Source organism: Sorex fumeus, unplaced genomic scaffold, assembly GCF_029834395.1.
Source record: "Sorex fumeus unplaced genomic scaffold, SorFum_2.1 ptg000039l, whole genome shotgun sequence".
NCBI lineage: Eukaryota > Metazoa > Chordata > Mammalia > Eulipotyphla > Soricidae > Sorex > Sorex fumeus.
The window spans coordinates 1,042,643-1,064,199 of record NW_026606096.1 but is presented as its reverse complement, the minus strand read 5'-3'; the positions used below and the strand labels follow the sequence as shown (position 1 = coordinate 1,064,199).

The following is a 21,557-nucleotide window of genomic DNA, read 5'->3' as shown; positions in this document are numbered from 1 at the left end:
TGAGCATCACCAGATGTGAAGGTGTGACCCCCGACCCCGCAAAAAAAAAAAAAAAAAAGAACTGTTTGAAACATGCTGACTTAGTTACAGCACATAAGTGGATATGTTGTGGATATGTTGTGGAAGTCACTGGATATGAAAGCTGTGCATCTTTCTTTCTTTCTTTCTTTCAATGCGCGGGGATTACTCCTGGCTCATGCACTCAGGAATTACTCCTGGCGGAGCTCAGGGAACCATATGGGATGCTGGGAATCGAACCCAGGTCAGCTGCGTGCAAGGTAAACACCCTACCCACTGTACTATTGCTCCAGCCTCCAAAAGCTGTGCATTTAGAGGAAAGGTCAGAACTAAAAGTTTGACTTGGACAGGAAATGCATACAGATATATATGCACACAAAGTTAAGAACACTGAATGAGAACTCAGACTGCACACTGAATTATCAAGAGCAATGAAGAATGTTACTCTTTCAAAACAGAAGTTTCCCTCAAACACGTGATTTACCTGATTTGTCTGTAAATCAGTTGAGCCATTACTCCTAGGCGTATAGCTGTTTCTCACATTTCCTAGAAACCACCATGGCAGACCAGATACATCCCACTCCTCAAACCCAAGGTCCAGGCTGGATGTCTCATCGTGGGCTAAATTTTCTATCAGGTCTTCACCTAGGACAGAACAGATAACTACTATATAATACTCAGAAATTTTCTCTTTACAATACGTATATTTGTTCTCAAGATCTGTGACAAAATTTCTCTAAGACAAAATCAGACATCAGTCTCTCAGGGGCAGAGCCCAGGTGCTCCTTGCTATAGGATTTCGTTTAAAAAATGATGAGCAGGAGGGGCTGGTGCAATAGTACAGCAGGTAGGATGCTTGCCATGCACCTGCCCAACCTGAGTTCTCAGCACCCCGTATGGTCCCCAAGTTCTGCCAGGACTGAGCAACAGAGTCAGGAGTCAAGCCTAAGCCTCGCCAAATGTGGCTCCCAAACCAAAACCATAATAATAATAATAATAATAATAATAATTATCACGGTCCTCCCGTTGTTCATCGATTTGCTCGAGCGGGCCCAGTAATGTCTCCATCATGAGACTCATTGTTACTGTGTTTGGCATATCAAATACATCACAGGTAGCTTGCCAGGCTCTGCCATGCGGGCGAGATACTCTCGGTAGCTTGCCGGGCTCTCCGAGAGGGGCGGAGGAATCAAACTCGAGTCGGCCATGAATAATAATAATAATAATAATGGGGCTGGAGCGATAGCACAGTGGGTAGGGCATCTGCCTTGTATGTGGCCGACCGGAGTTCGATTCCTCTGCCTTCAATTCCTCCACCTCTCTAGGAGAGACTGGCAAGCTACTGAGAGTATCTCGCCCTCACAGCAAAACCTGACAAGTTTCCTGTGATGTATTTGATATGCCAAACACAGTAACAATGTTACTGGGCGCATCGAACAAATCGATGAACAAGAGGAGGGCAGTGACAGTGAATAATAATAATGAGCAGGGACCCTGATCATCACCAGATATGGTCCAAAAAATTAAAATTAATAAATTCATTAACTGAAAAATAATGAACTGGATGGGGCTGGACTTCAGTGGGTAGGGCCGTTTGCCTTAGCACCTGACCTGGGTTCAATCAATGGTAATTTGTTATTGTCCCTTGAGCCCCACCAAGAATAAATCCTGAGTGCAGTGCCACGAGTAAGCCCTGAGTGCGACCCAAAAATAAAAAAAAAAACAAAAAAAAACAAAAACAAAAAAACCCAAAACCAAAAAAAACAACGGGAGAGAAAGCTCAACAGACTGAGTATACAAACTTCACAGAAGAGATCCATTTCCGATCCCTGGCACTGCATGGTCCCCTGAATGTCACCAGGAGTGGCCCCAAAGCACAGAGCCACTGAGACTTGTTGGTTAAGGTCTCAAAACCAAAATAAGTGAATAATTAATATTAGAATGACCCCATAGAGATAATACAGCAGATAAGGTACTTGCCTTGCCAGGTTCAATTCCAGATTCTGCATATGGTCCCCAAGCCCCACTACAAGTGAACCTTAAGCAAAGCATTCTGGGTGTGGCCCAAAAACAAAAAGTTCATTTATAAGGAAATTTAAAATATGAAGAACCAAAGAATGACTGTTCTAAAAGATTTCTAAATAGTCATTTACTGGTATTTTAAACATTCATACTACTGCAAAAACTGAAAAAAAAAAAAAGAGAGAACTACAGATTCCCACCAAAACTTATTTACCTACTGCCCCTTTTTCAGGAAAGAAATGACTCACCACCCCCTTCCTCGTCCCATCTAATTTCGCTAAGAGAACAGAAAGCACCCTCCAATAGGACCTCCACCCTCATGGTTCAGTGTCCTCAGGCGGCCAGCAGCTCCCACTTCGGGGCATGTAGGCTAGCACACAGTGCCTGATAATGGCTAATCATGTCAGATCTGCTGAACTAGAAACAGTAATGACTTAGCAGCCAATCCTTGAGACAAAAATCAAACAGTACCGTCCATAATAGTGATCATAAGGCTGTCAGAGCAGTTTCATTCTTACCACATATTTTGAAACATCTCTCCATAAATCTTGTTTTTATTGGGCGGGGAAGGGGGGAGCATGGGGGCAGGGAGTCTCTCTCAGTAGAGTACAGGGGACCCGGTGTCACTCCAGGAATACCTGGCCAACCCAACCAATGGTTCACTGATAAGACCCAAGGATGTTGTGTCACACCAGGGACCAACAGGAGGGCCACCCCAGCCGTGCTTGATACATCTGGCATCTTAGTACATCTACTGTAGGACATCTGGCTGTATTAGGGAGGCCAGATGGGGCCAGAAATCAGACATGGGTCAGGTGCACGTTCTGAGGGCCATATACACCTATTTTTGTTAGGCTGCAGTCAACCATTATATAATACACTGAACTACAGGTTGTCGGAAAGTAATACATATACACCCCTTCTGTATCAATGGGAACTTTTTTGAATTAAGAGAGTATCTGAGGGACCACAACACCCAAAACGAGAGAGAGAGAACACAGGGGATTGCCCTGCCACAGAGGCAGGGGGGATGGGGGGATGGGGGTGGGGGGGATATTATCCATGGTGGTAGAAAATGGGCACTGGTGGAGGGATGGGTATCTGATCATTGTATAATCGAAACCCAAGCACAAAATATTGTAAATCTACAACTGTACCTCATGGTGTTTCACTAATAAAAAAATAAAAATAAAAAAATAAAAATTTAAAAAAAGACATAAAAAAAAAGAGAGTATCTGAGGGAGCTGGAGTGATTAACACAGCAGGTAGGGTATTTGCCTTGCACGCGGCTGACCCGGGTTCGATTCCCAGCATCCCATATGGTCCTCCCGAGCACCGCCAGGAGTGACTTCTGAGTGCAGAGTCAGGAGTAACCCCTGTGCATCGCTGGGTGTGACACAAAAAGAAAAAAAAAAAAAGTACCTGAAATCTAGAAATATTGCAAATCCAAAGTAAATTACAGTCTCACAAATTCTGTAAAAGATCTGTCATACATTGAAGTGGCATTTTAGGCCGCTTCTAACTAGGCCAACTAGCACATGCACTTCTTTTCATCCAATCATATTCCATCGTCCTCAGTCATAGCTGAGGTATATATAGTAGAAAAAATTCTGTACTAAGTACGTCCTGACCATGGGGTCGAAGCAAGTGAGATGCTTGTATTGCACACCACTGACCCAGGTTCGATCCCCAGCACCCCATATGGTCCCCCAAGTCCACCAGGAGTAACTTCAGAGCACAACCAAGTGACCCCAAAACAAAAACAAGTCCTGGCCAGAACAAAAGGTCATCCTATCAATTTATGTTAACCCCACCTATTAAAAAGCTTTTTGCCCAGGTCAAGACCAAACATCTGGTCCTCCAAGCCCCACCAGGGATGATTCCTGAGTACAGAGCAGGAGTAAGCCTGAGCACCACCATGTGGCCCAAAAACAAAAATAAAAAAATATATAACCTGCAGCTCGGGAAGCACTGCACTGTAGCACTGTCCTCCCGTTATTCATTGATTTGCTCGAGCAGGCACAAGTAACATCTCCATTGTGAGACTTGTTACTGTTTTTGGCATATCAAATACGCCAGGGGGAGTTTGCCAGGCAAGATATTCTGAGTAGCTTGTTGGGCTCTCCGAGAGGGACGGAGGAATTGAACCTGGGTCAGCTGCGTGCAGGGCAAACGCCCAAATTTACATATTTAATACCACATATACTGGAATAGTTCCAATGTAATCAGGGAATCAAAAATTTAGTTTATATCCAAATACAATTTGAAAAAAACTTTCCAATACAATAAACGATTCAACCGTAATCTAAACATTTTAACAACATACTTTCTTGCTTCAAATGTGAGTCAGATACCTAACAATCAGGACATAAAATACCCTAAAGTAAATTTTGATTTTACACAGCTTTGTAGAACAAGACTTAGGAGCTATTTTATAAAATAGCATTTGGAGGAATTTGTACAATACCCATCAACCTTTATCAATTTGGAAAATAAAGAACTGGTATGGAAAATAAAGAACTGACGACCACCATTAAAGGACAGAGGAGCTAAAGCATTCTTATATACTTTATTGTGTACTCTGATGTACTAAGTATAGCTTGCTCTGTCAATATCTATTGAAATCAGTCCTCGTCTCTAACATACAAATGAAAAGAAAAACTCTGACCAGATGGAATGTATACAAGGCTTCCAAGATTTAAAGGCCAAGACAGAGTGGCCACATGGCACACCCGTAAGTGTGTAGCTAACTACTTCTAGCATGTTAAAGAAGGGCTGCTAATACCAAGTAAAGGATGTTTGGAGGACTCACTTGGGATGCAAGATGCTTGCTGAAAGTAGACTATAGAATGAACATGATGGTTACTCAATACTTCGACTGCAAACTACAATACCCTAAAGGAGAGAACAAAAGGGAATGCCCTGCCACAGAGACGGGGTGTGGGGGAACGGGTGTGGGGGGGTGGAGGGCTACTGGGATCATTGGTGGTGGAGGATGGGCACTGGTGGAAGGATGGGCACTCGATCATTGTTTAACTGAAACCCAAGCACAAAAGTCTGTAAGTCTTACAACTGTACCTCATGGTATTTCACTAATAAAAAAAAGGGGGGGGCTGCTAGTAGAGCACCACACTTTCTTCAAAACCAACAATAGTACTTAAGAATAAAACCAAGAAAAGGGGGTGGGGGGTTTCAGAAAAGAGTGTCACATATGCCTCTCTTACTGTGCATAAAAGCAATAGCATTATTATTATTGTAATCAGTTCCCTAATGGTCTTAGACCTTAATGTGAACAGATGTCACAGAGGAATGAAGGAGGAAAGGAAAAATAAGGCCAGGAAGAGGGGGAAGGAAGAGAGCTAAACAGACTTAATCCAAAATTACCTTCTCCAGAACTCCTGCATTTATGCTGTGAGGTAGGCAGTACGGGAATATTGCCTTCTTCAGGTCTTCTCCGGGAACTGGAATTTTCCTCTGCACTTTGCTGAAATGAAGACAACAGTATATATCAACACCCCTGAAATGACAAAGACCAGGGGATGTAGCAGTTCCACTCTAGCTCACCAGGTAGTGTGTAACACAATGGGTTACACACAGAATTCTCAAGTTCACAAGCAATCATCAAACACAGGCAACACCACTCCTCAATCCACTGTGAGCAAAGCTAGAATCCCAAACACCTGGGGGTTTGTAAACACCTCTCTGCAGAGAAGGCCAAAACCTACTATTAAAAACAAGCTATCGAAGTCTGTGAAACCCTCGGTAAACATCGAGATAAAGTTTTCCCATGATTAAGGAAACTTTCAGAAATGACTTAAACTGAACTACAACAAGCCTGTTAAAATCTAACAAAGCAGTTTCTTCAAATACTTAGGGACATACACCATCACGCAGACAGCACACAAAAGCCCCAAAGAAAATGGAACTGGAAGAACTAAAGACCAGAAGTGCTACATCCCAAAGAAATAATCAGAGACTGGAACTCTGGGAAGAACAGAGAAGGTTCACTCTGTCCTGGATCTGGGAACTCCCAAGAACCTTTCATAGTAAGTCTTACCACATTCAGGGAAAGAAAGGCCTTGGGAGTCCAAATCCACAGGTACAGAGAAGGGGCCACTCTGTACAACAAAGAGGTCACCATGTGGTGATTTACCTTCAGTTGGTCTTGACTTGGAATATCCATACTGTGATCCTGTGCGAGAGCGAGAGTCTGAGCAGCATCTGGATAGCAAGTAAAACAAAAGGAAAACCTTCCCTGGTAATAACCATTCTTTCCACACGCAAAGGACCTAGCTAACAACCCTGGAGCAGGTTTGGTCCCTAGAGATGTGCTTCTCTCCATATGGTTTGGACAAAGCTCTCAGTTACAAGGAAGGAAAAACCAGGCTCTATTCAAGATAAAGTACCAAAATCTGGGGGGGGGGATGAAGAATTACTAAACATGTTCTTTCCAAACAAATTTTCAAATGTAAAGGAGAAATGGGACCAAGCAGGGAACGAGAATACTTGCACACCTTCCGGCAGGTATTTATTACCAAATGTGCCGAACCCTGTGCCCAAGCAACAAGTGTGATTTCTAATTTCAATTTCATTTTCTAGTCCTTAAGACATAAACAGGGTTAGGAGACTTGAGCAATTCTGGGATTCTACTTGCTTTGCTTGGTTGTGGGTTTTTTTTGTTGTTGTTTTTTCTTGGGGGAGGGGGGGACTGGGCCACACCCATCAATGCTCATTGGGTTACTCCTGGCTCTGCATTCGGGAATTAGTCCTGGAGGTGCTTGGGGCCGGGGGACCATATGGGATGCTGGAGATCAAACCCGGGTCAGTTCCATGCAAGGCAGGCGCCCTCCCTGCTGTACCATCACACTGGCCCCCTTCCCTACTTGTTTTGTAACACAGTCAAATCTTCAAATAAACTTACATCCTGAGTGTTAAAGATGATTTCAGACTTTAAATTTTCACCACCACCTGAAGTACAGACTAGTTTATCTGTTTGTTTTGAGGGAGCCACACCTGGAATGCTTGGGGATCACTCCTTGTTCTATGCTCAGAAATCACTCCTGGCATTGCTCAGGGGGACCATGTGATGCCAGAGATCAAACAGAGTCAGCAGCATGCAAGGCAAGCACTGTGCCCACTATGCTATCTCTCCAGTCCCTAGGTTACCCTTTTTTAACCCAACAATTTTGTTTTCCCCATTATTATAAATTGAAAGAGGAAAAAGCAGGTAAAATTCTTCCTCAAAGTCAAAACAGAAAACAACCTAAAGAAAAAATTCTTAAGACAGATAAAGGACTTAAAAAATTTTTTCAACTAGAATGGAGATGAAAACTCAGTACAGGAAAAGAACATGCTATAGAGAATGTAACAATCTGGACCATTCATTATTGAGTGATTTTGGGGGTTGGGGCAGGGGAACAGGAGTGAGGCTTGGGTCACACCCATAAAGTGCTAAGGAGATATTCCCAGTTCAGTACTTAGAAGTGCAAGCACCTTAACCCAAACTATCTCTCTGCTCCTCGTTGGTCTCACATAACCAAGATGCACCCAATTAAGTCTATCAGATACTGGGTTCATCAGCTACTATTGTCTCATTTTGGGTTCTGGTGTTTTGGGTCACAACTGGCAGTGCTCTGGGTTTGCTCCTGCCTCGTGTTCAGGAATCACTCCTGGCGGAACTCAGAGGACCAAGAGGTACTAAGAATTCAACCAGGGTCAACCACAAACAAGGTAAGTGCCCTACTTGCTGTGCTATCTCTCCATCCCCCACCAGCTACCATTAAAAAAAACTGTCAGAAAATATCATCCTCAAGATATTTAAGAGGAAGAAAAAAAAAGATTTCCACAGCTGGTTTGACCATGCACATTTTCAAAACTTTCAGTTTTCATTTCTAAAAATTCATTTTTCATTAAATAATATTAATGAAATTAATATTAATAACAAAAATATTCCTAGATAAGTTTTGTTATTGTTATTTGGGTCACACCTAGTGATACTCAGGGATTACTCCCAACTATACACTGTGGAATCACTCCTGGTGGTGCTAAGGGGAACATATGGGATGCTAGGGATCAAACCCGGGTCAGATGCCTGTGAGGTCAGCACTTTACCTGCTATACTATTGCTCTGGCATCACTATGGAGGTATTTTTGTAAGTGGAAATACTGAGAAGTTCAAGAAACAGTCTTTTTTGGCCACAGTAGTCTTCAAAGATCAGTTAACTCACAATCAAATAAAACACTAATAAAGCAATCTGATATTGCCATGTATAGTTTGGGGAGTTGTTGTGTTTAAAATTTTTGTCTTTGGACCGCACTCAGCAGTTCCCAGGAGTGACCCTTGGAGGTGCTTGATACTGAGCCAGAGCCAGCTGTATGCAATGCAAGAGTCTTATTACCACTCCCACCCTGAAACATATAGTTTTAAAGCCTCATTATGTTACTTAAGAAGAATAAATTTAAAAAATTACCTGGGAAAATCAGAATCACAAATTCATTTTTAAATAAGTTTGTCACATTTTATTAGTGCATATGTAGAAATTTAGAAAAACACTTCATCCAGAATCACCCTAATGGAGCCGGGGAAGATAGCCCACAGGGTGAGAGCAGATGCCTGGCAGGCACAAGCCCCCACGTATGACCTCCAGCATCCCAGGGACCCTCAGCACCACTGGGTATAGCCCGGCAAGTCCGTGAGCACCACCAGAGTAGTTCTGGGGGGCCCCAGCACACATCATAAGAACAAGCACTGTCAGGACACATCATAAGAACAAGCACTGTCAGGTCCCTGAAGGAAGGACCGCTGTCACCATGAGGAGGCTAGGGAACCCTGAGCACTGCACCTGGGAAGCCCCCCCCCCCCCCAAAAAAAAACCCACAAAGCCCACTTTCACTCTAAATAGTGGCATTTTCTTCAACCATCAAAATTCATTCCTAATTTAACTCATTTGCAAAGCTGTAACATAGGGGTTAAAAAAAAGCACTTTCTCATCAGTCCTTTAAAATAAAACACACACAATCCAATTTACAGAGATGCAACTTACAAGCACAGTCCAAGTGAAAGCAGACAATCGAAATTACTTGGAGGCAATTTCCTGGCTTTGCTCAGTGTACCATCGACAGCTATGTAAGATGTTACAATCTGATTTAAGAGTACATGGAATTCTAGAATTCTTTAATGAGTTTTTAAGTCGCATCATTTCAAAGGGATAATAATTTCAAAGTAAAAACACAAAGTGTTTTGGGGGGAATGTATTGAGAAAGTTAACGGGAGGAGATGCTATTATAAGGGATAAAGGGACAAGAACGTGAGACCCAGTAAGAGCCAGGGCCGACTAGTACGAAATCCCTGCTCGGCCACCGTAATGGCATCAAACCTTGGACAAATCACTTATTCTATTAAAAATGAAACACAGTGTCTACATCACCAAACCTTCCTCACAGCGTTGTTAAGAGGATCATTTGAAACGTTCATTAGAGAAGTGTTCATTTTAATTTATGGCTCGCTAAATTCTACAGTGTAAGAAAATGAGTGGAAAAAAAAAAAAGAAAATGAGTGAAAAAAAGGTAAAAATTATACCCGTTCTAGATATTCAAATAAGAGCTCAATCGGAAAACAAATACTATCCCAGGAAAACTAAACTATTTCTCAAGTGACTGAATTTCAATAACTCGCTTTATTATTTGCAAAAACCTTCCCTCTCATAGAGAAAGGTACAGCTAAGTGAAGTAAGCAAACACACTGGAGAAACCAACTAGCTTCAAAATTCATATTCTGAGTAAGTTCCAGATCTTGTTTCACTGAAAAAGAGCCCAACAAAAAGGTCACAAGCTTGGGCTCTCTTCAAAGGATGTTACTTAAACTCATTTAGAAACTGTAAAAGGTGGGCATTTGGGAATGGGAATGGAGGAATTGGAAACAAGCTACGTTTCAATTTTGTCCAGGTTATTTATTCTCTTATCTCCAAATATACCACCCTTCTGATGACAAAGTAGCCAATTTTCAGCACATTAAATGCAAAGGGGGGCTTGGCAAAGGGTTAATTGAAGAATCTGCCATTCAGATGCCAGAAAGTATGGCCTTTAAGTGGAAGGCTGTTGATCAGCCTTCCCAAAGTGACAGCACAGCTGTGGGAGGCGCAGTAGGCTAAGGTGCAGCTGTGCTGTGCTTCTTATCTGTTCCCTTGGAGAAAGTGGACTTCCAGGGAGCTCCTGGAAATACTTTTCTGAAAGAGGGCAGCAGGCCAAGGAAATTTTGAAAACTCTGTTCTTAGGGGCCTTCAACAGGCCCTTCAGGCTTTTAAACATCTCCCCAGTGCTGCAACAGATATACAAAACACCTATGAACATCTGACAAAAAACGGAAACTTGAATCTACTCAAACACTACTAGTTGAAAGGTAAGTCATATGAAGAACAGTCATGACCAGAGAGTCACCAGAAACCTCATGAGGATATAGCCTCTAACACTAGAATGTGGAAAATTCTGCAAGTGATCCATTTCTTTAACTGACATGAAAACAAAAAGATTAAATTTTGTACACTAAAGAAACTTAAAAACATTATCAGTCAAGTGCAGTGTGAAATGTAGTTAGATCCTGACTTGAAAAAGCCAAGTGCAGAAGGGATTTCTGACATGACTGAGGGAAACATAAACAATGACTATTGGATAAAACTATGGAGTTATTTTCTGTCAACATTGTTATAATTCTGGCATTGCCGTTATGTTGAAGAAAGAAATCCTTATCTGTTAGGAGTTTTAGAAAATCTTACATTAAAGCAAATAAGGCAAAACTAGTGATCAGTTAGGGGAGGCATTAATCTATTTTTTGTATACATGGAAATTTCACAACGAAAGGTTAAACAGCACAATACGGACATTTTGTGTAAGCCGCCCCTCCCAGTCATGCCGAGACAGCGCTCTATTTGCATTCTGCTCTCCCTTGCTCTCCCAACATTTGCCCCCTGAATTCAAAGCTGTGATACATACTGAAAAAATATGATGTGACATACCTGTAGTAGCAGTGGCTAAAGTGACAAGATTCTTTCTTAGCATATCATAGAGAGGGCTGTCAAAGAAATTATTTTAAAAATTAACACGTTTTTCCATTAAAATGCTAAGTGTCTCCCTGACTGCTATCTCTCAACTTTCTCTGTTACATATTCAAAGGCAGAATTCTGGGGTCAGTATTTTGTTTTGGATGCTAACCCAGGGGTGCTCAGGTTACCCCCAGCACTGCCTGGGATCAAACTGGGGCGTTCCAAATGCAAAGCACATGCTCCAACCATTTGAGCTGTCTTTTTTGGCTCCTCAGAGGCATAATTTTTTTGCCCAGTATAGGTCTGTTTGTTTTTTTTTTAAGCCACAACTGGCAGCATTCAGGGCTTACTCCTTGGTCTGCACTCAAATATCATTCCTGGCAGAGTTCAAGGGACCATATGTAGAACCATGGATCAAATCTAAGTCAGCAGTTTCTCCACACTATCTCTCTATCTGCCTTCCTCCCCTCGCTGCCCCAAGGTAGACTACTTAAGGTACAGTGGCCAGGAGATGTAGTTCAGTAGTATGGCACAAGATTTAAATGTTGTGGGGTTCGGGGTTTTTGATTTTTGGTAATTGTACGTGAAGGGGATGGAGACAATACAGTTGGCTGGATGCTTGCCTCACACACATTCGATCCAGGTTTGATCCCCTTAATGTCCCCCAAGTCTTAACCAGGAGTGATCCCTGAACACAGAGCCAGAAATAAACTCCAAGCACCACCCAGTGTGACACAGAAACAAAAAATAAATTTGAACTTGGTGGGTTCAATCCCCAAAACCATTTTTTAAATATTTAAATATCAAGATGCTAAAGCCTAAGCCCGATGTTTGTTACCCCTAAAAAATGAGTTAACGGTGGTATTCAGTGAGCACCATCAGGGATGATTCCTAGGCAGAGCCGGGAATGGCTCCTGAGCACCACCACTGGGTCTGACCCAAAACAAAGAAAGAAAGAATGGGTGGGAGAGAACTGATCTCTGGAGGCCGAATGATCCCCAACACCACAAGGCTCCTGGATAGTGCTCAGGTCCCAGGCAATGAGCTGGGAGTAGACCTTGAGCACTCCCAGGTGTGGCCCCCAAACAAAAAGAATTTCTATTTATAGAAGTGCGGGGTGGGGAGTGGACTGTGCCTGGCTTGATGTGCAGGACTTACTCCTGGCTCCTGCTTAAGGGTCACTCCCAGCTGCGCCTGGGTTACTGCATGCAACGCTGGGGATTCAAGGGGGTTGACCGCGTATGTTAGTTACTGCACGCAGAGCCTTACCTCCTACACTATCTCTCCTGAATTCACATTTTATTTCACTAGCTATTTGTAGCCCCAATTGGGCAAATTTCCGTCGCCCGAAATAATCCTTTCAAGGAATTAAGTTTTCTATCATAAATTGGTAGTAAGGGTGAGAGTTTTATCAAAGTAAGATAAATGAGCTTAGAAGAAGCAATCATGAGAAAGCACAGAGTGAAAGAACACTGGCCTCTCAATCACTTGTCGACTTTTGACTGTGTAAGCCAATAAACATACACCCTCACACCTGGGGTTAACAGAACTGGTCAGAGCAGCTCTACTGTGATTCTTAGAAAGCACATAGTCATCCTCAAACTGCCTGGGCAACTTCCCATTTCTTTCATCAGCTCACTTACCCTCGCTCTAGAACCATTACCGCACACATTCTGACCAGAGACAGCAAGCTACCTCTGCCCAGGCCACTGGACATTACGTTCCATCGGCCTGAAGCACACCTTTACCAAGTCCTCAGCTTTCTTTCCTCCTTAATTGTCCTTCAGCCAGCAGTGCAAGGAACCTCTCCTTGATGACCACCATGCCCTTCAAAGACCCTAAATCCCATTCCCCAGACAGTTTTGTGTACCTCTTCTAATACGTTGTTACAATCATGTTAAGCATTGGTATAAATGAAAGAAGACGGGGAAGGAATCTACTGTTCCACTCCCCTAGGCTCAAACTAGAGATGTGTTGCTCACTACTCTAGCCCCAGTCGTGCCTCAGGACACTTGCCATATGAAGGTCGTTCAATGTCAGCTGACTGAAGGAATAAACCACCACTAATAACCTGTAGAGATATCAAGCAGTTAGGCATGAAGTATCCCCCAAAATAAACCTCTGTTTACCTTGGATCTTTCACAGAGAAGCTCTGACGTCCCAGTAGTTCTCCCAAAAGATCTCCACCACAGTACACCATATGCTGCTCCTGCTTGTCATAAAGCTGCTTCACCATTATATACTGGCCTAGGTAATGCATGACCTGCACGGGAATAAAACACCATGAAGAAATCTATCCAGCTGCAACAACAAACACACAAATTATGGGAGGTGAGTAAAGCTAGCTGCAAGACAAAGAAAGAGTGGATTTATGGTCATGGATTTATGGTCATAACTGCAGTGCTGTGTGAAGCATTCTGCAACAGGAGGTACAGCCTGCAACAGGCAGGCTCTTCCACATACGACCACTTTGGACATGAACAGGCCACAACTTTTCAGAATAGAAATACACTGTTCTGACAGTGAGAAAAAGTGGTAAACATACTTAGCATCCCCTTTCCTTATGAATCAAAAAAAAAAGGTTCTATATACCACTATTAGACTAACAAAACCTAAATGTATTGGTCATAAAAATAACCTTGCAAGTTCAGGGACAAGAACTATAAATCTTCAGTCAATTCTTTTGGCAAATAAAATACAGTGTCCAGTAAAATATTAGCACTGAAACTGTATAAAGCACAGAACCTAACTATTAGATTAAAATGTCTTTTTTCCGTAAGAAGTCCAAAATAGGGACGTGAGAGACGCCAGAAAGGAATGGAAAGATGTTCAGTCCCTGGCACTGCACAGTTCCCCAGTACCACTGGGAGTGAGCTCCAAGTTGGCAGTAGCCTCTGAGCACTACCAGGTATGGCCCAAAGAAACAAACAAAAAGTCACGAAAGGGAAGGGAACACAGACTTGCTAAATCATGACCAGTAAGAGATTTAAGGGCCAGCAGTTAGAGATTTAGGGGCAGTACAAGGGTATGGCACTGTCTTGCATTCAGCTAACCCTTGGTCTATCCCCAACTTTGCATACAGTCCCCTGGGCACTGCCTGGAGTGATTGATCCCTGAGCATAAAGCCAGGAGCACACCATGACCACCACCAGGTGTAATGCAACCTTTATCCTACTGGACCTGGGATATGATGGGCTCAAGGGACGCTATGGGACACCAGGGACAGAACCCAGGTCGACTACATGCAAGGCAAATACACACAATACTACTGCTCCAGCCCTAGTCTTTGCGTACTCTTTAAGAACACTCGAGAAACTATGCAGGATGTCCCTCTCAGAAATAATGAGTGCCATTCTGTCATTACAATGGCAGTGCTGGGAGGTGTGCCCAGGCCAAACAGTGAAGCTAAACACAGCACTGGTATATAAGAGTGAAGTTTTATGTGGACCAGTAAGAGAGTAATAGCTGGAAATGATAACTATGGGCAGGAACTGAGCGCTGGAAGTAGGTAAAGGGATATATCTGATAACCTTTCAGTATCGGTACAAACCATAAGGCCCAAAAGGAACCGGGGGGGAGGGGGGGGAGTGGGGAGAAGGGTAGGAGGCAAATGAGGACATTGGTGGTGAGAAATGTGAAAAAAAGACAAAAGTGAATTTTTACTGCATACATGCTTAAAAATGCAGAGTAATGTTGAATTTTAAGGGTTTAAATGTAGTTTCTCTGGTCATGAAAGCACATTCAGGTGAAAAAGCACCCAAGATGCACTATAAAACTCAGAAGGATCATGGCTGGACTCACCCCTGCACCACACAGAGATAATCCTTACTGGGCCCCTCCACCATCTTTCCAATGAGGTTAACCTCCTGGCTGACAACCCAAGGCCTTTTTGGATCCAGAACTAGATTCTTCACTCTTCCAGCCAGATCCAGTAGCCTCCACACCAGTCCCTTCCACACCTGAAGGCTCTACTCATCACACATCACGCTTATACTTCCTGTGACTGGGTGAAGAAGGAAAAGAAAAGAGCAACACCCAGCCTGACCTCTCAGAAGCCTCCAATGGAAGTAAACTACCAAGATCCACCCAAGCACAGCAGAGGCACAGCAAACCCAATGGGAAAGACACACAGCAGCCCACCAAGCTCACTGAGTGAAAACATAACATAGAAGGCTCTATATCAGTACCAACCAGCTCCATCAACTCCAGAGAGGAACGTTAGTTGCACCACGTTGAAGGTGTTTAATGAGCTCAAAGAAACACACAGCTAGTCCACAAAGCAAGAGGAAGTATGAGAGCAGAAATGAGAAAACTACAATTTAACGTGACAGAAATGAAAATGATGGTTGGTGATATGAAACACTCAACAGAGACATCTTTAAAAGAATATGATACTGCCCAATCTTCCCAGGTAGACTGGTCCAGTCTAAGAACTCAGGGACCTTCTCCAATAGGGGTAGACAGACCCTTTCTGCCTGAGGGCCAACAGCACACAGTCACACCCCACACCTTCCAACACAGAAAATGTCCAGCTCCACAACTGAACCTCATCAAACTGCCAAGCCACCAAACTGTTCCAGATCTATACTGGACCATGTGGCCCCATATGCAGCAGTACGACATCCTCAAATTTCGTACTACTGTCAGCCCAGTAGAATCACAGAAAATCTGATGGGAAAGTTGCATAGAAGACCACTGAGCTCAATGAGCCTAAACAAGAACACAGAAGGCTCAACTATCACTAACCAGCACAGTAGATACTCAATGAATTTAGTAGTCATTGTGAAATGTAACAATACAGGGGCTGGAGTAGAGAGGATAGAGTGCTTGCCTTGCATGTGGTCAACCCGGGTCTAATCCCTAACATCCCTTATGGTCCCCTGAATACCACCAGGAGTGATTCCCAAGTGCAAAATAACCTGAGCATTGCCAGCTGTGGCCCAAAACACACACACACACACACACACACACACACACACACACACAAACACAAGAAATTACAGGAAATTCCCCTACATAAACTATGTGGAGATGGCATTCCTAAGACAGAGTTCAAAATAACTGTCTTATTTTTTCCATAATAAAATATTCTCCCTGATAGTTATTTTTTCCTAACCCCGGCAAATTCTACCATGACATTAAGGAAGCATAATTTATTACAACTTTACTGATAATAAAATTCATACTTTGTGTCAGAAGGAGAAAGACAAATACGAGATGATCTCACTCACATGCAGGATAGAAAGAAACAAAGCAGGAGCTAGAGGGACAGTTCAGTGGGTAGGGGGTTGCCGTGCACATGACTGACCCGGGTTTGACCCCCGGCATCCCATGTGGTTCCCTGAACACTGCTAGGAGTAATTCCTGAGTGCAGAGCCAGAAGTAACCCCTGATCATCACTGGGTGTGGCCCAAAAACCAAAACAAAATTTGAAAACAAAGCAAGAAAACTGTAAACGGCCAATGAAAACCAGGCCTGAGATACTGCCAAGAAAACCTCAGCAGCCAGGAGAGGCTGAGGCTCCAGGCACAGTGGGAGAGGGGTGCTGTCTTTCTAGAGTGGGGTGTACTGTGGCAGCATTTAGGTACGCCTAAATAAATCAAGATACCTACATTAAAAACTTTGATTAAACAATGTCTTTGATTTTCAAACACTGGGCCAGGGCCATAGCTCAGTGCTTGCCTTGCCATGTGTGGGACCCTGGCTTTGATCCCTGGCATTGCCACTGTAGCACTGTCCTCCCGTTCTTCGATTTGCTTGAGCGGGCCCAATAACGTCTCCATTGTGAGACTTGTTGTTACTGTGTTTGGCATATTGAATACGTCATGGGGAGCTTGCCAGGCTTTGCAGTGCGGGCGAGGGGCGGAGGAATCGAACCCGGCTCAGCCAGGCTGGCTGTGTGCAAGGCAAACGCCCTACTGCTGTGCTATCGCTCCAGCCCTGGCATTGCCAAAATATATATATATACATATATATATATGATTAAAACTGAAAAATAAGTCCATACTTTTTAGTTGTTTGTAAAGTCTTAGCCATTAGAACTTTAGAAACAGTAGCCTAACATGACGCAATTAGTTTTAAATGCTAATGTGCAGATTTTTGCTTTCATTTTTGATTTTGGGCCACACTGGCTGTGCTCGGAGCTTACTTCTGGCTCTGTGCTCAGGGATCACTGCTGGCACGTTCAGAGGACCATATGCAATGCCAGGAATCAAACCCGGGGCTGGCTGCATGCAAGTAAGCAACCTGCTACCCATCTCTCCAGCCCCAACATCAAATTCTACAGAATCTGCAATACCTCAAGATTTGTTTCAAGAGCTATAATGGCTTGGGAGACAGCACTGCTGAGGGATCTTAGGCTTTTAAGAAAAGCCATTAAAGCAAGCACCTGTCTGTAAAGAGTTAAATCTTTACCCTACAAAATACATGCAGTTTGAACAGATTAATATTTCAATAGTTTAGTCTTTTCCACTTAAAGAATTCAATTTTACTTGTTTTTTTACAAAAGTCAGAAGCTAAATAAGTTATTTAAATGCATAAATGTTTAAAATAACTCAGCACCCCAAAGAGAATCTGACACATTTATAATGAAAAACTACTGCATTTAATTTCTGCCTGGCAGCATACACTGTAAATCATAGGCTGTCATTTTTCAAATCTTGTACATGCTTTACATCTTAACTCTGAGATCAACAAATTCACGTTAATCCTATGTTTAAATGACAATAGATTTCAAAAATAAATCTAAGAGAAGAAACACGAAGTTCTTTTTTTTTTTAGGGGAGGGAGGACCTCCCAAATGGTACTGGGGCGGCGGGGGGGGAGAGGGTTGGGGCCACCATGCTGGCAGATCAAGGCAAAGGCCAGAGGATGCCATTCTGTTCAGGCCCTGCAGTGCCAGAGCCACCCAAGTGCCACATCCAGATGTTCTCAGGGTCTCCCAGGGCTGAACCCCTGGGGACTAAGGAGCACTCAGGATCAGTGTCGGCAACATGCAAGGAATTAACTTAACATGCAAGTTAAACTGGTGTAGGATAATACTCTTTTGTCCTTTCTCAGGTAGCTTTGGTTTATCGGGTCACACCCATCTAAGGACACTGAATTTGTATTGTAAGCAATGTCCTTTCTGTGTGGACACAGGAAGACAGTAAATATTATGCTTTGTAACTTGGGAGTTGATTGACTCCAAATAATATTTACTCCAGGGCATCTGATTTCTTGACTCAGTTGCCCTTAGTTCCTAGCACCCCAAAAGCAGGGTCCCAACGAGAGACTGAATGGACCCAGGGCAAGCAGTGAGCTACCCTGGCATCGAAATGGGCCAGGCCAAAGAGCCACGATACTCAACTATAAGTTGAGGGCATGATCATGGACAAATGCTGTCATGATCCAAAAGTAAGTAACGACAAGACTAGGACCCTGCTGGAGCTAGGAAGATTAACCTGGCCTGAGGACTGCGGAATGTATAGTGAGATGTTCTCAGGAAGAACCAAACTAAATTTATATCTCTTACTGTGCTCATACAGAATGACATTGCTAGAAATATTAGAAGTAGATTTATTACAACTATTTAAGTAGATTACTAACTGAGGGAAGAACACACCCTTGTTGGGATCCCACCCTTGAGCAGATCTCCTAGTAATCTGGAGTAATCTCTGTAGATGAGATTTTATCCTTGAGTTAATCTCCTGGAGGAGTGGTCTTATCTCTCTTTGTTGATTCATCAGTACTCAACCCACCTTTATGTCACGGTCTTATGTGACTGCTATATAAACTAAGACGTAAGCTCGGAGAAGGGAGTCAGAAGCGAGAGAGCTCGGGCTCCAGAAATCCAGAGTCAGAGCCAAAAGAAAAAGGTTCCAAGATTGGGGCCCAGGAGAGAAGGAGGCAGAGAAAGACAGGAGTGGAGAGGATTGGAATAAACTACTACTGATACAGACCGGCCTGGCCCTCGTTTCTTCTTCCATCTGCCCTTGGCCAACAGCCGCTCCGATCCAGGCCACACACAGCGGCTCAAGAGCACCAAACGCAGGTGGTGAGACAGTGCCATCCAGTGAGCCCATGAACACACAACCTTCGGTGTGATAAGATTTTACAAACCAGGACAGTCTCTGGCCTCTCAAGAGTCTGTGAATAGAGCAAAGCTTGCCTCTCTAGTAGCTCAGGAACAGAACTTCCCTTCTTAGACCTGCTTTCAGAAGTATGTGGGTATGAATACCCAGCAGTTCCTAAGAACTGGGAATTTCCAGGATGGACAAAGTACAGGAGGCGAAACGCCTACAAGTTTGAGCCCGGCACTGCATAAGGTCCCTGGTGAGCACCGACAGGGGTTGTTTCTATGTAGAGTGCAGTCCCTTCCTCACCCCAAAATAATAGGTGAAGTCCCATCTCACCAGTCCCCACTTTCAACCAATAAAACAGCTGAAAATTTTCCTTCATGGCTCACCTCTTTCACAGTGAACATTTCACCCTGTGCACCTGCTGCCTGCAAAATCTTCAAAAGTGGGAGTTTGGGCCGTACCTGAAATAAACAAAAATCTAATTTTATTTCAATTAGACTGAATTCTGAAACCCTAAAGGACAAGATAATCTCCTCAAACACATTCACACTTATCAGGACTGCCATCAAGAAAAAAAAAGATGAAAAATCTGTTTGGGTCATACAATTCTTTTTTTTTTTTTTTTTTTTTTTTTTTGGTTTTTGAGTGACACTGCTCAGGGCTCTGTTCTGATCACTCCTGGTGGGGCTCTGAGGACCAGATGTGGTGCCAGGGATCAAACCAGGGCCGGCTGCAAGCAAGGTAAGCACGGTACCCCCCCCCCCCCGGCCTTTTCAAATCTCTTATGGTCAAATTTTTTCCTCTCACAAACTCCTCAGTTTTGTCCTAATAAAGTCCCCCTTACTGTAAGGTTTTTATAAATTTTTCAAAAACTTTCTTATAGTATTTCCTATCATTTCACTGTTTCACTGTCTAAGAGATCTTCATTTGCTTCCTTCCAGAGAAGACGAGTTCGTCAAAACCATTTATTATATACTCCACCTTCTCCCCCATCAAAGCCAAATTCCACCTTTTTTACACATTAAGATACATACTGATACTTTATACATTAAGATACACATAATACAACATACTATGCAATGTTTATTAAAAAAAAAAAAACACAAAAACCATGTATTTTTAGGTTTGGATGTTGTTCTTTTTTCCTGTTTCTTGGGGCCACTTCGTAGTGGTACTCAGAAACTATGCCTGGCTTGGAGATGAGGGGTTTGTTGAAAAAAAAGTCTATCAAGAACACTCAATAGACTGATGAAGCCCCCGTTTTACTAGCAGTAAATCCAGGTTCAATCCCTGGCACTTCATGATCTCTGAGCTCCCCTCCCAGCCAGCACAGACCCAAGATTAGCCAAACTAGAAAAAAATAAAATATGTGCAATCTGGGGATGTAACTCAAATGCGGATTATCTGCCTGTTGTTCTGGCTTCAATTCCAGCACCATTACAAAAAAAAAAAAAAACACCCAACAATAACAAAATCTGCCTTTTATTAATTTTAAAGTTCTAAAATAACAAACTTAAAATGAAGAAATGAAGTATGATGAAATGGAAACACAATTTGGTCCAAATTCTGCACCCATATGTATATTTACCCATATACCCTGAAACATGCTAGTTTTGAAAATGTACCATTTTGAGCAACTGGCAGTCATTAACTGCATAAACCCAACTGTTATAGTCACTATTTACTGTATTCCCATATATAATATTCTTAATTTTATTTTTTATTGGGGGAGGGGCACACCAAGCAGTGTTCAAGGCCTACTCTGTGCTCAGACCACTCTTGGCAGTACTCGGGGGAACACAGGTGGTACATGGTTTCAAACTCGTCAGCTACATGCAATGCAAGCCACCTTACCCCTGCACTCTCTCTTCAGTCCTATATTGAAAGAAGTATGTTATATCTTCTCTACATAAAATCCTCTAGCCAGCAAACTCAATTGTATTTCCCAATTTGATTTTCTAAAAGCAAAGACAAATCGAAATGCTTAAAATTATTCACCTTACTGATCTGTTCTGGTGAGATCCTGCAAGCACTACTGGATGTTGAACACTGGGCAGAACTATGAAGTGACGTCATTTTGGCAGTAAGGAATTTTCAATCTGCTGCTGAATCTAGAAGTGGAAAAAACATACATAAATCTCTTTCAAAACAGAAAATGATGTCTTCGTTTACCAAAAAAGCAGCCTGCAGAAGCAAAAATAACAAACTGTTCACAGGATCCTACATAAATGTAATATATACTCAGGTTCTGATAACTTTCTAGTTTAGATTCTGAAGGAAAAAACCCTAAGTACTTAATGAAGAGGTACAACTATTTATGCTACCTTCAGGTGAAACCTAAAAGATAAACAAATTCAGGCAAGTTCCAACCTCCACAATGAAGATGATAATGAACGAGTAAACTGTTGGTACTGAAGGT

At 42.8% G+C, this 21,557-nt stretch overlaps 1 protein-coding gene across 2 annotated transcripts in view; it reads right to left on the bottom strand.

The window, feature by feature from the left end:
• MDM4 (MDM4 regulator of p53) overlaps positions 1 to 21,557 on the bottom strand; it is a 38,297-nt gene that overhangs the window by 8,986 nt on the left and 7,754 nt on the right. The window contains exons 2-8 of one of the 2 annotated variants that reach the window (XM_056119070.1): positions 21,137 to 21,249; positions 19,525 to 19,599; positions 13,208 to 13,341; positions 11,052 to 11,107; positions 6,194 to 6,261; positions 5,425 to 5,524; positions 503 to 663 (exon numbers count right to left, since the gene is read on the bottom strand). In XM_056119070.1, the coding sequence (XP_055975045.1) occupies positions 503 to 663; positions 5,425 to 5,524; positions 6,194 to 6,261; positions 11,052 to 11,107; positions 13,208 to 13,341; positions 19,525 to 19,599; positions 21,137 to 21,214 (672 nt within the window). In that variant the 5' untranslated portion in view covers positions 21,215 to 21,249. Of the gene's footprint in view, positions 1 to 502; positions 664 to 5,424; positions 5,525 to 6,193; positions 6,262 to 11,051; positions 11,108 to 13,207; positions 13,342 to 19,524; positions 19,600 to 21,136; positions 21,250 to 21,557 lie in introns of those variants that run through there. The other variant, XR_008793168.1, reaches the window with a different exon arrangement.